Genomic DNA, 16,885 nt, shown 5'->3' on the forward strand with positions numbered 1-16,885 from the left:
GCCAGGGCCAGGTTACCGATTCCTTCCCCGTAACTCGCGGTGTGAGGCAGGGTTGTGTCCTGGCCCCCACCCTATTTGTACTCTTCATTAATCAGGTGGTTAAGTTCCTCTCAGATACCCCCACTGATGCTCCTTCACTGGGTGGGACCAAATTCCCTCTTTTAATTTTTGCAGATGATACTCTCATATTGGCCAAAACACGGAAGGGTTTACAGGCAGCAATAAATAAATTCATGGACTTTTGCAATATGAATGATCTTGAGATCAATATTAATAAAACCAAGTTCATGGTCCTGACTAAGAAAAAGCCATTGAGGGGCCATGTTTTAATGAATGGGTCTAGACTGGAGCAGGTTGATGTAATGACTTATCTTGGTGTTACCTTGGATTATAGGCTACAATGGAAAGATCAAGTAGCGGCACTCTGTTTGAAATTTGCCCGCCTGACTGGTTGTCTAGTAAAAGTACAGCGGTGTTCCCTGACTAAAAGAGTACTGCCCGCACTTAAAATTTATAGTGCTAAAATCAGCTCAGCCATATTATATGGGGCCGATATTTGGGGATGTGTGGACCTGGCTGTCCTGGATAGGATACAGAATAAATTCCTTCGAAACTTAGTTAGTCTCCCCCCCTCAACACCAGTCCTTCCACTTTTGATGGACATGGGCATGCATACCATTAAACACCAGGCCCTCTATAGGATGGTGGCGTTATGGAGACGCATATGGTCCACCCCGGAGCTGGCCATGTTTGCCCGTGAATTACAGGATGTGAGAATGCAACAAGGGGCAGGTGACATACCGTGGCTAAAGCTAATTAAGAACACTCTTACCGAAATGGGTCTTCCATTGCTTTGGTCGGAGCCGGGTTCTCAAACCTTCCCTACCAAGAATGAATTTAAACTTCTCTTTTGGTCTATGGTAAAAACGGAACATGTGGCACTTTCTAAGAAAATGAATTTGACAGGCCAGTTTTTGCTCCACAAAACAGTACCTAACAAAGAAGTATACTGGGATGTTATCCTTAAAACATTAGATAGGAAACTATACCATCAGTTCCGTGTAGGTACACTGCCTCTGAGGGCTTTTACTAGTGGCTGGCAGAGGTTGGAGTCAAGTTTCTGTCCCTGTTGTACCGTTTGCAAAGAAACACTAGGTCATTTTTTATTTGTCTGTACTGCTTATTGTGAACCACGTAATAAGTGGCTGAAACCTATATGTACTAGACTAAACACCCGAGTGAGTAGTGAAGCATTGTACATCTTGAGAACCAACACTTCTGAATGGCTAACCATAGGATTGGCCAAATTCCTTGGGTGGGCTTGGCTGATAAGGATTAAGTCAGTCAGCTCATAGTATCATGACCCAAATAATTTGTATACTGTGTTATCCCACTGATTTTTTGGCCTATGATTTTATTAGTATTGACGATCTGCTATTTTTTATATATGCTCAAATGTTTTTACAATTCCCCTTGACGTCTTTACAAGCATGTTTAATTGAGATTTTTAACTAGATTTGCCTTGCCTTAACTTTTCTTGTCTTGTTTCTTTTTGATTTGTTTAGTATGTGTATTTAAATATTTATGATTTTATGACTTCGGCGCACTAATTGTATTTAATGTAATTTTGTGTATATGTGTGTCTTTTATGATGAAAAATCGAAATAAAGACGTTAAAACTGAAACTGTAATGGTAATTGGTTGGCCATGATTAGTATGTTGCCTTAATAGTAAAGTCCCTAGTGATGTGCACTGTGTGTGCCAGGGCTAGTAATGCAAGGGTGCACGGAGAAGGGAACTCAAGCCTGCAGTGTAGGGCCTGCACGTAGTTTGCTAAGTTAGCATGTTGTCCTGACAAGTGCAACCACTTGTCAGGCCTTACTTTCCCTTTTACGTACACAGTGGGCACCCCTGTGGTAGGTCCCAAGTAACTCCTGGGCAGGGTGCAGTGTAAGTAAAAGGCAGGGCATATACTAAGGAGTGTGTTATGTCCCGACAGTGAAAAACACTCCATTTCGTTTTTCACTGGTGAAAGGCGATTCTGCCCATAGGACAGAATGGGGGAGGCTGGATATTGTTTGTTAGCCTAGTTTCCTGTAAGTTTAAAATGGAGTAGTGAAGTTTGGTATGTATGAACTCACGGTGTCATAACACATCTTTCTATGAAAGTGGTTTTGTCACTGTGTGTTCAGAAGCCACTCTTTTAGAAAGTGGCTGAGTTTTGAGCATTAAGCATTTCTGTGTGTCGCTGCTGAATGTGGATTGAATGTCTGGATCTGAGAGGTGCGAGAAGCTGGTAGAGGTCTTCATCCAGGGAGGGGTTGAGATGGCACCAAGCTGCCCTGCATCTGGAGAATAGGGGGAGGAAAAGCCCGGTAGGTGAAAAGGCCGGGGGTTGGTGCTATAAACCAATTGACCCATCTCCTGCTGAGTGATTAGGGATCCAGACCCCCAGTATCAAAGGGAGAAAGGTGACACTGGGCGGGAGACACCCAGAACTGATTTAGGCAGGGGTCAGGGACCCTTGAGCACAACAAACTTCAAAGACGTTGAGGGGCATAACTATGAGAGTTGGAGCCCCTGAACGTTGGAAAAAGAATTGGAATGGATAGAGACTGAAAAGGCTTGGACCCATTTTGTGGTCAAGAGGAACCTCTGCCAAGGAAGGAACAACTGAATAGACTGCGGGGAAGGACCAATCCTTGCTTCGTGATCTGGGGCTGGTCTGCAGTTTGCTGTTTTATCCAAGGAAGAGGCTGTTAGGACTGTGCTTTGTGCGCCTGGGTCCCCCTGCTTGAAGAAGACTGTGCTTTGTGCTGTGTCTTGTAACCCCAAGGACCCGAGGTGAGCTGGCTCTCTCTTCTGAAACACAGGAACATAAAAGTTTCCGGAGAGTTCAAGCGACGCGGTAGGCGCGTGTTGTGGCAGCTTAAAACCCTCAGAAGGTGTGCCCTGTGATCTTGGACGCACGAAGGTGAAGCGAGGCTGGGAGCGTTTCGCGGAGCACAGGAGGCGTTGGTGAAGAGCGCCTGGTCAACGTATGCACCGAAGGTGGAGTGAGTCTCTGACGTGCATGATGCGTGTTGTGGTGCACCGCAGGCGTTAGTGAAGAGCGCCTGGTCAGCGTGTGCATCGGTGGTGACGTGAGACTCGGATGCGCAGGGTGCGTGTCGTGGTGCACAGGAGGCGTTGGTGAGGAGCGCCAGGTCAGCGTGTGCATCGAAAGCGAAGTGAGTCTCAGGCGCGCAGGGTGCATGTGTGGTTGCACCGGAGGCGCTGGTGTAGAGTGCCTGGTCATTGGGTGCACCGGAGAAGTGAGGCTCGGACACGGCGAGCGTGTCGAGGTGCGGCCGGATGCGTTGGTGAGGAGTGCCTGGATATCGGGGCACCAGGAGTTGGAGTAAGTCTCAGTGAAGCAGCGTGCGTGCTTTGGTGCAACCTGGGACTGTGGAGGTGATCAGCTGATCATCGTGTACATCGGAAGAAAGTGAGTCTCTGCAATGCGGTGTGCGTGTCCTGGTGCAAATCAGGACCGCAGGAGGGAGTGCCTGGTGAGCATGCACTCGGAGTCAAAGTGAAGACCCATCAGCGTTGTGTGTGTGGCTTCGTGCCAGAGGAGACCCAGAGGGTGCTGTGGTGAACGTGCACCCGGAGTGAAAGTAATCTCAGGGGCGTAGGATACGTGTGCCCAGCGGCCGCCTGAGCGCTTCCTTAGAGTCGCGGCCCGGACCTGAGCCCCAGAGGAGCTGAGCTGCCAGGCCGAGCCGCTGAGGCCCATTGAGAAAGTTCTACACGGAAGGCCCAGTTTGCGGAGGAAAGAGAGGAGAGTGGGGTCGCGCCCCCAGGTAGCAGTGAGCATTGCCTGGGCGGGGTGCGGGCTTGGAGGGACACTCTCTCAGCCTCTCAGTCCTTCTGGCGACGTGAGCCTTTGCTTCGGCTCAGATTGGGGCCCGTACTGACCAAAGGACTGGCAGTACTGGGGCCCGAGTGGGAAGCTGTAATGTATGTCTTCGGTTATCCGTGTGGGGGCAACTGTTATCGAAGAGGCTGACTGTCATAATACACATTGCCAATATTGCTGCTAACGAACTGCCAAACTGTCTTATGACGCCTGACATTATTCCTGCATAACGAAGTACACGATTGTAGCACTACGCAGTGCATTATTTATCCCTTGCAAAGTACAGGATTGCAGTAGCCCGCATTGCATTATTTCTTAATTGCAAAGTACATGATTGTAGCTACGCATGGTATTATTCCTTCATTGCACAGTACATGTTTGTAGGGGTGCGCATTGCATTATTTCTTCATTGCAAAGTATGTTATTGGGGTGTGACGCATTGCATTATTCCTTCATTGCGCAGTACATTATTTCTCTCCTTGCAAGGCACCGGGGTGTATCATTCCGCATTGTAATATTTCTCCTTTGCCCAGCAAAGGAGTGTATCGTTATGCAGAGCACTATTGTTTATTCATTGCAACGTGTGTGATTCTAGCATTACCACCAGCATAGCATTGCAAAAGTGGTGGCTGGGATTTGAACCTACCAACCAGCCGGAATGAATATTACCCTTTATTATATGTTGGCTTTTTTATCGTGTGCTCTGATCGTATATCCTTTCATATAAAGTTAATACTTGTTTTATCAAACTCGTGTGGAGTCCATTTGTGGTGTCATCAGTGGGTTGCTGTGGGCGTGGTTGCACATACTGTACACTCGTGCCTTGGAGATAGGCCTGGCTGCTTGTGCCAAGCTACTAAGGGGGTGAGCGGGGCTATCTCAAACGGTGTCCTTACTTGGCCTAACGTTGAGTTGGGAGTCCTGGGTCGCGCACCTGGTGACAGTGAGGCATGACAGGGACTCCGGCTTCCAACATTTGGCGTCGGCGGTGGGATACGATCCTAACGTGATTAAAAAGCGTATGTGCAAAACCCTCACAGTAATTGGTGGACATCATAAATTGATCGCAGACCACGACGCAGCAACATATTGTTTTGGAATTGTTGGTTCTATTGTTGAGTAACCTTTAAACCACACCATGTCTCAGGAAGGGAGCTAGATAGCCGGTGAGGCTGTGGCTGCAGAATTAGAGTTTAACAATGAGGCATTGTATACCTACAAGGTTGATCAGTTGAGGAAATTCTGCAGAGCTTTGGGATGTCCCATGAAGGGTAGCACCAAGAACGAGGAGCTGCAAGTTGCCTTGAGGGCCTGGTGAGAAACCATAGAGGCTCAGGAGACCGGTGATGGTGAGGTGGATGAGGATGACCCAGGGAATCGGTTTGGTCCGCAGGATTTGCCAGTTTGAATAGTGGCAGCGCACAGCCAGTGCCAAGTGTGGATGAGTACAAGTGTGCACTGGATGATTAGGTAGTGGTTAGCATGGAAAATAATTTGGAGGGGTTGTCCAATTTGGCCCCAGGGCAGCCTAGGCTCAGAAATTATTTTCCAGGATTGCGCCACCCCTGGTTAAGGTGTGGGCTCCTTGATTCCCGGGATCTTGCACGAGAACCGGACCCCTGGTCCCAGAGAGGGAAGAAGGGCCAAGTGGCGCAAGGAGATCCAAGAATAGTGAGGAGGGGTAGCTGGCGAGCCCCTTGTCTCAAGAGAGGGGGAGGAAGACTAAGCAGTACCCCCAGGGATCAGCAGCACCTCCCAGGAAACTGGTGGGAGGGCCGTAGGAAAGCCCCCAGGTGGAGGCCTAGTGCCTACTTGTCAGAGGTGTGAGGAAGGACAGCTAGCGTCAGGAGGGCGTGGGGAGTCTAGTTAGAGCTCCTGCAGTCCTGAAGTTTGTGGGTGCCATTCCTAAGTGGCATGCCCAGAAGACTAAATGGAAGATTGAGAGAGGGTTGTGTTCTCCGGTGGGGACACCAAAGGGACAGTGTCCATCCAGTGGGGCTGGGTCCCCTAGAAGTGACCAGAGTAAATCCACTCTTAACCTGGAGGGCAGGATGACTGGAGGTAGTATCCTGACCGATGGGCCTTCCCATGATACCATTCTAGGGCGGGGTCAGCATCGGACCAACACCCCTGGAGGGGTCCCCCTGACCGGGAGGGATCCATGGAACAGCATTGTTAGCTCAGGGAGTAGTGACCAAGAATACCCCCTGGGGTCAGGAATGCGTGGAACAGGAGTATGTCCCTGTGGTAGAGGGCCTGCGTCCTGGTTCTATCGCCCGAAGCTGGGAAGTCCATCAAGGTAATGATTGGTCTACCCTAGCTTTTGGCTAGGAGGGGCTTGTGTAGGACCTTGCCTTTTTACTAAAGTTCCCTAAACTTTTTGCTTTTTCCCTAGCCAATTTAGATGATTTGGGTCCTTTGCCACTGCTGATCAGTGTCAAAGTACAAAGAGTTCCCTGTGTAAATTGTAATGGTTATTGGTTGGCCATGATTAGTATGTTGCCTTACTAGTAAAGTCCCTAGTGATGTGCACTGTGTGTTCCAGGGCTAGTAATGCAAGGGTGCGTGGAGAAGGGAACTCAGGCCTGCAGTGTAGGGCCTGCGCGCAGTTTGCTAAGTTAGCATGTTGTCCTGACAAGTGCAACCACTTGTCAGGCCTTACTTTCCCTTTTACATACACAGTGGGCACCCCTGTGGTAGGTCCCAGGTAACCCCTGGGCAGGGGGCAGTGTAAGTAAAAGGCAGGACATATATGTAGTTGAGAACTGAATTAATTATCATTTCTTTAATTACAACGTGTTTTAGACTGATTTTTAATGTTATATTTGTTTTTAATGTACTCTCCGTTGCAGAGGTGGCATTGAACACATAGACATTTGTAATTTGGTTCTTAAGAAACATTGTGATTTGACATATGGGTCATGTTGTGTTACATTTAAGGGTTTTAACAAAAATATAATTTACAAGCAACTATATAAGGACTTCAAGTAAGTCCGTGTATTTAGTATGTGGTTTAGTAACACCGGTCTGTGATTGTCAGGTACATTTGCCTTAGATTCCTCCAAAGTCTTGGCCTTTACCTGAGTGGCAATAAAAATGTACTTCTCAAAACTAATGAGGTGCACTCATAAATGGGTGATTTACATCATACTTCCAAACTTGTACCAGATAAACTCTTTAATATCACACCTTTCTCTTGCTCACCTGTGTCTCTCTTGGATGTGTCAGGGTTGTTAGATATGTGGTGTTTTATTATGTCTGAAAATCTCATTTCACGTTGCTATTTCCTGTATTTTTTTAGGTCTGTGGTCAGGAATGCTCATCTGTGTTTCACTGCAAGCAGTATCCTTTCTAATATTTGTATTCAAGATGAATTGGACCAAGGTCGCAGAGGAGGTACATCATTATTCATGTACTGTTATGAATTTGAACAGCAAATTGTGTATCCCTCTTAAAGTTATCCCAATGTGATTACTTAGCCATTCGCAAACTCCATACATGCTGTCACAACCAGTTTCAAAATGGTATTGTTATTAGTGCTAAATTGTAGGAAATTTATATTTTTTAATTTAAACTGTGCTTTTCTAAGCTGCTGGGACCTTCCTACCAGACAGAATGATGAATACTAGCCCCCAACCTGTTTTAAAATAGCACTTGTTTTTCGTCTCACGATTGCAGGCAAATTTAAGGTAAATCATCAAATTGGGATTTCCAGTAAGTAAAGTATGGTTACTCTTCCTGTTCACCACTTAAGATCCTTTGAGACATAGAGTAGAATTTGTGACGTCAAACTGTTCTTTTTCTTTTTCCTTGCTAAGCGTGCACGTTTTACCAAACCAATATATTACAATGTCGAATTGCTGTGCTTCTGTCAATAGAATGCAGCTTGTGGGTCCAACATTGGACTCTACCCTTTGCATTCAAATTGTCATAAGATAAATTACTATCCTACATCGAATAGATCTTACCAGGGGCCTTACAAGTGAAAGTACACTGCGTTAGCTAGCTTCTTTGCATGTAGTGGTTTTAAAACTGTTGTTCCCCAAAATCTATGTGTGTCTCATTGACTGTTGCAACTGTCTTCCTCGCTGTACTTTTTAGCACTATGGAGCACTTGGCTGTGGCACACATTGAATAAAAGCAAACATTGAAAAACAATATGTGTTGGAAATTAAAGCTTAGCTGTAACTATCACACACTGTGAATGAGCACAATGAGTTCTTTCCTGTATTTTCAAGATTATATACCCTCAAACAAATCCCACATTAAGAACTCCATTATGCATGTTGCTATGTTTCCATAGAATTTACTTTGAGATTGCTTTAGGATCCAGCACAAGTGCTTGCTTCCCAGATAGTAAACTTGGCCATTGAAAAGTTCATCTGAACTACGTCAGCAACCTTTACCTTTGTTAAATTTTCATCACCAAAATTACTTGATTATTGCACCCTAATTTTTTGCTACATTGTGTTACTGGTTTTTAGACTCTGCACACTGGGTCCTTCTGTCCAGTAGCCAGTGCATGTGCTCTGACCCCTAAAACATGTCGGCATTGGCTGTACTTCTAATTGCCATATTTAACTTACCTGACTCCAACAGTTTGGAGAAGGTGTTTGGATGTGGGAGGTGTCCGGTTTCTCTGATACGATGACCATCTGGGCTGTGCCCAGGAATTTAACTTCGAGGCCTAACCTGTCACAGGCAGATGTTGCTAACACACAGGCCAACCCCTCTTTGTCCCTTCAGCTAATCAGGCGCCAATCCCAGTAGGAGAGGAGCTGCCCTGACCTGTACATCTGACCTGCGTTACATCGTGGTTGGCCTTCAAACTTACCCTTGTGCTGGTCTAGCAAGACCAACTGCCCGGAGTTGCTTTCCTCTTATTACATTTCTGTCATTTTGGTGTCAGTTAGTTGATTAAATTATTCTCAGTTTATATACATTTCAATTGTGTTGTCCACTTTTAAACTGCTGTTATAAATGCTTTACAATTTTTTTTTTACATTAAGTCTGTCTGCTCTGTGCCATAGCTAAAAGGTGTGGATTTCAAGAATAGTGACATAACTTGCGGTGCACTACCATCCACCCCAAGTAATAATCCACTCAGAGCGCTATGTCCAATCTTGAAACAAGAAACACAAAGGTGCCTGCCATCGTGCAGTGTAGGCTAAGGAAGGGCATATCCCAACTTCCAAATGATTTCAATTGGGCCTCAAATATAGACACTAAGGCCCTGATTATGAGTTTGGTGGTCTTGCAGCGGGCCACCCCCTTGGGCCCTGCTGTTAGACCGCCAAACCCATAGGTAGACTCCCCGCCGGATTCCGACTTGAATCCAGGTCAGGCGGTCCTGCTGTGGAGGTCCCACGGTGGTGCGTATCTAAGGCACATAGGTGTGCCTTAGACATGCACCACCGTCAGACCACCACAGCCCATTTCTGCACAGAAAGACATGGACAAGGGTGTGCATTTCTTTCCGTGCAGGGACAGGGGGTGCAAAAACACAGGGGGGCACATTATGTGCTCCCCCTGCATGCACCCCCACAGACAGAGGCGACATGGGGCCATGTTAGGACCCTCTGAGTTTCCCCACTGCCATGCTTTTCATCGCAGTAAGGAAACTCTTAATATGCTTGGCATTGCCGCTGTGACCCCACCAGCATATTTCATCCTCAGACCGATGTGCCACCACCGCGGGACAATGGATCGTAATACGGCATGTGGACCGCTAGTGTGGTGTGCAAACAGTCAGTACTCTTATAAAGTGCGACTACTCACCCGTGAGGGTCTCAATGTGCTGGGTGGGTGGGGGTGGAGGGGTTGGGGGGATGGGTCTGCGGTTTAGTCGAAGAGTCAGGTCTTGAAGACTTTCCTGAATTGCAGCAGCAATGGTGATTGCCTGAGGTTCCAGGTCTTCGCAGCGAGGTAGTAGAAGGATCTTCCTCCAACCTTGGTTTTGCGGATCCATGGGATGGTGGCCAGGGCCAGTAGGGCAAAGCAGAGATGTCTGGTGGGAGTGTAGAAGGAGAGGCGGTGTTTGAGGTATGCAGGTCTGGCGTTGTGGAGGGCTTTGTAGGTGTGCGTGAGAAGCTTGAAGGTGATTCTCTGTTGACAGTGAAAGTCTTTCAGGTGGCCAGCGATGTGGATCGCCACCGTGACTACAGTGGTCCGATGGACTACCTCGTTATTATGCCATAAATAACTTACTACAAACCCGAGTAAGCACGTATATATTTCCAGCTTATCATAAGCTTATATTTAGTTTAAACCCACATGCCAAATGGCACAATGAAGCGGCCCCTTGTTCATAGAAAAGATACTTGATCTCTCCAGTAATATCTTGGGTAATTTGTTGTCAATATTTGACACTGTAGACAAAAAAAAGTGAAAAAATTGATTAATTACTGAAGGTACTCCATTATTCATCTTACGCCTGACTAATGCAATGTCCACCAGTACGAGAGTGGGTCATGTCTCTGCTACGCTATTATATATCACTTTAAAAATGTAAAACCCAGGTGCTTCATTGCTTTGGCTCACACCTAGGAGGTGTCCTAAACATGGCTAGCATTTTTCTAAGATGTCAATTCTTTCTTTCTCTATTTTGTATCCGGCAGGTGCTTCTTTTTTTATTAGTCATGTTGCATTCTACCTCATTTACACTTTTACCTTAGGCCAATTGTTTTCAGGAATGTAGATGACGCCAACCCCATTTCTGATGGATACATCTGCCTGTGGATTCCTCCCCTAATGAACATCCCCTGCGCCAGCATTCAGCAGAAACCTTTTTCCTAGCTCTCCACGCCGACAAGGTCGTCACAATGCCATGGCTCCGCACGCGACTCCGCGTGACGTCACTGGAGCCACGTCGGCGTGATGACGTCAGTTCCACCCATTTTTTCCGTGCCACCGAGGCTAAACGGGTGGACCGACCATATAGACAATGCATACATAGTACACAGTATTCACACAAATACACACAGTGTAAAGTGAAAAAGGAAAGCAAAAGAAAGCAAGCATTTCCTATAAGCCTACACAAAGGCAAAGCGAGGCAATACAGAATGACAATATGAAACAACATATTAACGAATACCTCTTTTAAGGTATAAAATGGTGGACAACGGGGAGGTGGGTGGGACACTGAGGAATCCACAAGCAGATACTATATCCACCAGAAAAAGCGTTACCGAAGGTAAGTAACTTGTTCTTCTGAAGGATACATCTGCCTGTGGATTCCTCACCTTATGAATAGAATCCCACAGCAGTCCCACTCCCGGGGGTTGGTGTCCACCCTTCTATACCAAAAAGTCCTGCAAAACAGAGCGCCCAAAATGGCCGTCCTGCCTCACTTCGGAATCTAAGCAGTAATGCTTCGCGAAAGTGTGGAGGGAGGCCCAAGTTGCGGCCTTACAGATGTCCAGCACAGGAACACCTCTGGACAAGGCAGAAGTAGATAACTTCGCCCTGGTGGAATGAGCTCTAATGCCTTCAGGAGGCTCCTTACCAGCCAGAGCGTAGCAGATCTTGATGCACAAGAGGATCCACCTGGATAGAGTGTGCTTGTGCACCGATTTGCCCTTCATGCGTCCAACGTAGCCCACAAAGAGCAGAACGTCCAACCGCAGGTCCTTCAATCTATCCAGATAGAAACTAACCGCCCTTTTAGGATCCAAGTGGTGCAGCCTCTCCTCCATCTTGGAAGGGTGAGGGGTAGGATCGAAAGTAGGGAGGGTAATGGACTGCCCTAGATGGAAGGGAGTTACCACCTTAGGCAGAAAAGCAGTCTTGGTCCTGAGAACCATCCTTTTAGCATGAATAGTCAGAAACGGAGGCCTAGAACTCAAAGCCTGAAGCTTCTGGCTGAGGTGATAGCCACAAGGAAGACCGTTTTGAATGACAGCAGTCTGAAGGGACAACTGTGCATAGGTTTGAATAGGGAACCCATAAATAAAGTTAAAACTAGATTCAAATCCACTGGAGCATAGTGAAGGGAGCAGGCGGTAACATATTAGTATGGCCCTTAATAAACCTTAAAACGACCGGAGATTTGAAAAGAGACGGCTGATCAGGCAAACAAAGAAATGCAGATAAAGCCGACAAATAACCTTTAAAAGTAGCCACAGCACAACCCTGCTGGGCCAAATGTAGCGAAAAACAAAGAACATCAGAAAGATGAGCCTTTAAGGGATCAATAAACCTCTCTCCACACCATTTAACAAATCTTGACCACCTGTAGGAGTAGATGGACTTAGTGGAATGTCGCCTGGCCGATAAGATAACATCCACCACGTCAGGAGGGAGAGAGAAGGAACTCTGGTTGCCCCGTTCAATCTCCAGGCATGAAGGTGCAGGCTCTGGAGGTGGGGGTGAAGAACCTGCCCTTGCGACTGCGATAGGTCGTCTACCCTGAGAGGGAGACGGAGCGGAGGGTGCGATGAGAGGTGAAGTAGATCTGTGTACCACACCCTTCTTGGCCAATCCGGGGTGATCAATATGACTTGGGCCCCATCTAGGTGAATCTTCCTCAGAACCCGAGGAATCAAGGGTATGGGAGGAAACGTGTAAAGGATATGTGAGCACCAGCTCAACTGAAACGCATCCCCCAATTCTCCCTGCATCGGAAACCGGAGACTGCAGAATGACGGGCAATGCGCGTTCTCGAGAGTGGAAAACAGGTCCACCCTAGGAGTCCCCCACATCTGGAAGATGTGTCGAACTACCTCCGGATGAAGCCTCCACTCGCAGTCGGCGGAGAACTGCCGACTGAGACTGTCTGCACGAACATTTAACACCCCGGCCAGATGATTCACCATCAGGCAAATCCGATTGTCCTGAGCCCAGGACCAAAGCCGCAACGCCTCCCTGCAGAGACGGTACGACCCTACTCCTTCCTGCTTGTGGACATACCACATTGCGGTAGTGTTGTTTGTCAGGACTTGAACCGACTGACCGCAAAGGGAAGGGAGAAAGGCCTTGAGCACCAAACGTATCGCCCGCAATTCCAGAAGATTGATATGAGACAACCTTTCCTCTGGAGCCCAAAGACCCTTGATCTCCAGATCCCCCAGATGAGCACCCCACCCTAGGGTAGAGGCATCGGTTATCACTGTGGCAACCGATGGAGGAAGATGGAAAGGCTTTCCTTGAGACCGATTGCCCTCCACACTCCACCAAGACAGATCTGCTGCAGCTTCTCCGGAGATCCTGACAGACTCCCTGAGATCTCCGTTGTGCTGATACCACTGCCTGTAGAGGCACCACTGGAGCACCCTCGTGTGCCAGCGTGCATGGTTGACCAACACAATGCAGGAGGCGAGCAGACCGAGTAGGCGAAGGACCTTCAGAACTGGAACAACCGCTCCATTTTGGAATAAAGGGATAATTTCCTGAATGTCGAGAATCCTTTGCGGAGGAGGAAAAGCTCGACACACAGTGGTACCCAGTACTGCCCCTGTGAACAGGTTTCGCTGAGAGGGCACCCGGTGAGACTTGGGCACATTTATTGAAAAACCCAATCTGAGCAACAGCTGAGTTGTTACCTGCAGATGATGACGCACCATCTCTGGTGACTCTGCCTTCAGAAGCCAGTCGTCCAGGTAGGGGAAAACCGGGATCCCCGACCTTCTGAGATGAGCAGCCGCCACCGCCATCACCTTGGTGAATACTCGAGATGCAGTAGTAAGACCAAACGGAAGGACCGCAAACTGGTAATGCTGCGGACCAACCGTAAACCGGAGATGCTGCCTGTGCGACTTCAGGATTGAGATGTGAAAATACGCATCCTGCAAGTTGATGGACACCATCCAGTCCTCTTGTTGCAGCGTCTGAAGAACCTGCGCTAGGGTGAGCATCTTGAACCTCTCCTGCTTGAGAAACAGACTCAAAATTCTGAGATCCAGGATGGGTCGTAACCTGCCATCCTTTTTGGGAATCAGGAAATACTGGGAGTAGCATCCCTGACCCCTTTCCTGCTCCGGAACCACCTCTATCGCACCTTTTTGTAACATGACAAGAACCTCCTTCTGAAGAAGAAGCAAATGATCCTCCGGGCAAAGCCCTTGGCAAGGAGGAGGGAATTCCCTGAAGGGAAGAGCGTACCCATTTTCTACCAGATCTAAAACCCGAAGGTCCGAAGTCACCAATTTCCAATCCTGTAGAAAATGGGTAAGCCGACCCCCCACAGGACCTGCATGATCCAGGAGGGCTGCTTTCCTGCATTACCAGGAGGGGTAGGGGAGGTGGAGGAGGAGGAAGGCTGACGACCTGCTCCACGAAGGCGACCTCTGTCCTTACCCCTGTAGGACTTGTACAAGGGGTTTTGTTGCGGCTGCTGCGACTGACGGGAACCACGAAAGGAAGATTTCCCAAAGCCACTGTATCTTCTATAGCCATAACCCCTTGCTTGAGACTGTAGACCCAAGGATTTCGCTGTGGCCTTACTGTCCTTCAACCTTTGCAAAGCAAAGTCAACTTTTTCCCTAAAAAGCCTAGATCCGTCAAAGGGAAGATCTAGAAGGGCAGCCTGTACATCAGGATAGAACCTCGAAGACCTCAGCCATGCATGTCTTCTAGTAGCAATGCATGAGCCCATCACCCTGGCCACCGAATCTGCTATGTCCAGGACAGACTGGATGACTTGGCGAGCAGCAGCCTGAGAGTCTGCTAGAACCTCACTCAAATTACCCCGGTCTTCCTCAGATAATTTTGGAAGAAGCTCCCTGGCAGAGTCCATAAGGGCATGAATGTATCTACCCAACAAATAGTATCATTGGTGGATTTCAAAGCCATACTCGCTGACGAGAAGACCTTCTTTGCAGATTGTACTAGTTTCTTGGAATCCCTGTCAGCAGGAGCATGTGGAAAGGCACCCGTAGATTGCTTTGAACCTGAAGCCTGCACCACCAAACTCTCAGTCAAAGGATGGGAGGAAAGGAACACAGGATCTCCAGGGGCAGGCCTGTACCATCTGAACACAGATCTTGAAACTACAGGAGCAGAAAGAGGATTGCGCCAAACCTCAAGAATCGGCTCCGTCAGGGCATCATTGAAAGGCAAGTGTGGTTCAACCACAGAGGACAGAGAATGAAGCACCTCTGTAAGCAAATTAGGCTTATACTCAGCCATAGGGAGCTGCAGATCCAAGAGCTCTGCAGCCTTCCTTATTACAGTATGGTAAGGTGCAACTTTCTTCGAAGGAGAAGCTTTCTGAGAAACAAAGTCCCACTCCGGGGAGGTGTCAAGTCCACTTGCCTCACACAGACCGTCGAACATATCCTCAGGCTCATAAGTCACCTTCCTCCATATCTTCAGCCTGGTACTGTTCCTCCTCTAGTAACCTCTGCACTTCTCTCCTCGAGCGCATCTTTGGTTGCACGCGGCGTCAATGTCTCTGGGAGCGGCGTCAAATGCGGATCCGTAGCAGCAACCTGCGTCGAACGAATCCGTGAAGAAGGTTTGCCAGATGGAGCCGGGGACTGCCCATACGGAATCGACATCCTCGGAGCTGGAATTTGCCATGATGGCTTCATCGGCATGAATGGCACGAAGGGGGCCTGAGGATAGTGGTGAGGCACTCCCAAATTAAATGCCAGAGGACCCATGGCACCAGAAGGGTAAGAGGCCCTGTTAAACACACCATACATTGCATTTTAAAAAAATGCGAGGGATCCGAACCCGGCGCTGGGAATGAAGGATAGTGGGCCGGTTCGAGATCCGATCGAGGAGCCTCCGGACTCGGAACCACCGGGGCCACAGGCAGAGCCACAGGAGCCGAAGGCGTCTCAGCATCAGCCGGATTCGATGAACCATCCGGAGCTGGAGAGAATCTCGGCGTCGGAGACTGCACCGGAGTCCACTTATACGAAGGATAATGGGCCGGAGTCACCTGAGGAGACACTGAAGGAGAAGGAGAGACGAAGTCCTTAACACGAGGTCCTTGGCTCCTCGAATAATTTGGAGTCGACGACCTCGACTTTGAACGTTTTCGACACCTTTTTTCTTTTCTCACTTTAGCTATGTACAGCTTGGCTTCTCGTTCCTTTAGGGCCTTCGGGTTCATTTTCCTACAGCAAGGACAGCCCTCGACGTCGTGATCAGATGATGGACACCACAGGCAGTCCTTATGGGGGGTCAGTGATCGACATATGCCCCCCCGCACTCCTTACAGGGCCGACTTCCTTGGAGCAGACATGTCAAAACCACAGAAGGAAACCAGAAAAATACAAAGTATCCAGGAGAAAGTATTGGAGAGTCCGTAGAAAAACCGTTAGCGGCGACAGCGTGGAAAATAGGGAACTGACGTCATCACGCCGGCGTGGCCCTCTTATGGCTCCAGTGACGTCACGCGGAGCCGCGTGTGGAGCCATGGCATTGTGACGACCTCGTCGGCGTGGAGAGCTAAAAAAAAGTTTCCGCGGACTGCTGTCGCAGGGGATATTCATAAGGTGAGGAATCCACAGGCAGATACTGTATCCACCAGAAAAAGCGTTACCGAAGGTAAGTAACTTGTTCTTCTTGGACTCTAACCATTATCCTGAGCCAAAGGCCTCCATGCATTTTGCAAACATTTATGGCCTCATCAAACAGTCGAGGACCAGGATGGGTCTGCCAGAATTACCTTGACAATGGAAGTTCCTGGTTCTACTCTGCTATGAAGATGCCATAGATCCAAATGCAGTGCATGCAAGATCTTCTCTCCCGGTCCAAAGTAGTATACTCCATCATAACTTACATTTGGTGAACTGGCTTCTGAATGCTACCAGCTTGGGCATTCGTCTACCTCTAGGCTGCATGGAAATCCTCCATCTTTCCGGTCATCCTCTGATATTACATGGAAGGTTTTCTGTATCTGGTGCCTGGATAGGACTATTGCCTTTAGACAATGTCACGAATATAAAGTGTTGCCATAGTCCCCTTATTTCAATAATTTTGGTATACAGTTGTTCTCCTTTAAAGAATACTTGACAGTCTTCTCAGCCTATTAAA

General features: G+C 48.1%; 1 protein-coding gene across 2 annotated transcripts in view; it reads left to right on the forward strand.

Annotated features, from left to right (window-relative positions):
• LOC146858426 (multidrug and toxin extrusion protein 2-like) overlaps positions 1-16,885 on the forward strand; it is a 722,400-nt gene that overhangs the window by 598,164 nt on the left and 107,351 nt on the right. For both annotated transcript variants that reach the window (XM_085649347.1, XM_085649348.1), the window contains one exon: positions 7,203-7,297. In XM_085649347.1, the coding sequence (XP_085505473.1) occupies positions 7,203-7,297 (95 nt within the window). The remainder of the gene's footprint in view (positions 1-7,202; positions 7,298-16,885) is intronic.

This window comes from Triturus cristatus, chromosome 3_2, assembly GCF_964204655.1.
Source record: "Triturus cristatus chromosome 3_2, aTriCri1.1, whole genome shotgun sequence".
NCBI classification, from domain to species: domain Eukaryota; kingdom Metazoa; phylum Chordata; class Amphibia; order Caudata; family Salamandridae; genus Triturus; species Triturus cristatus.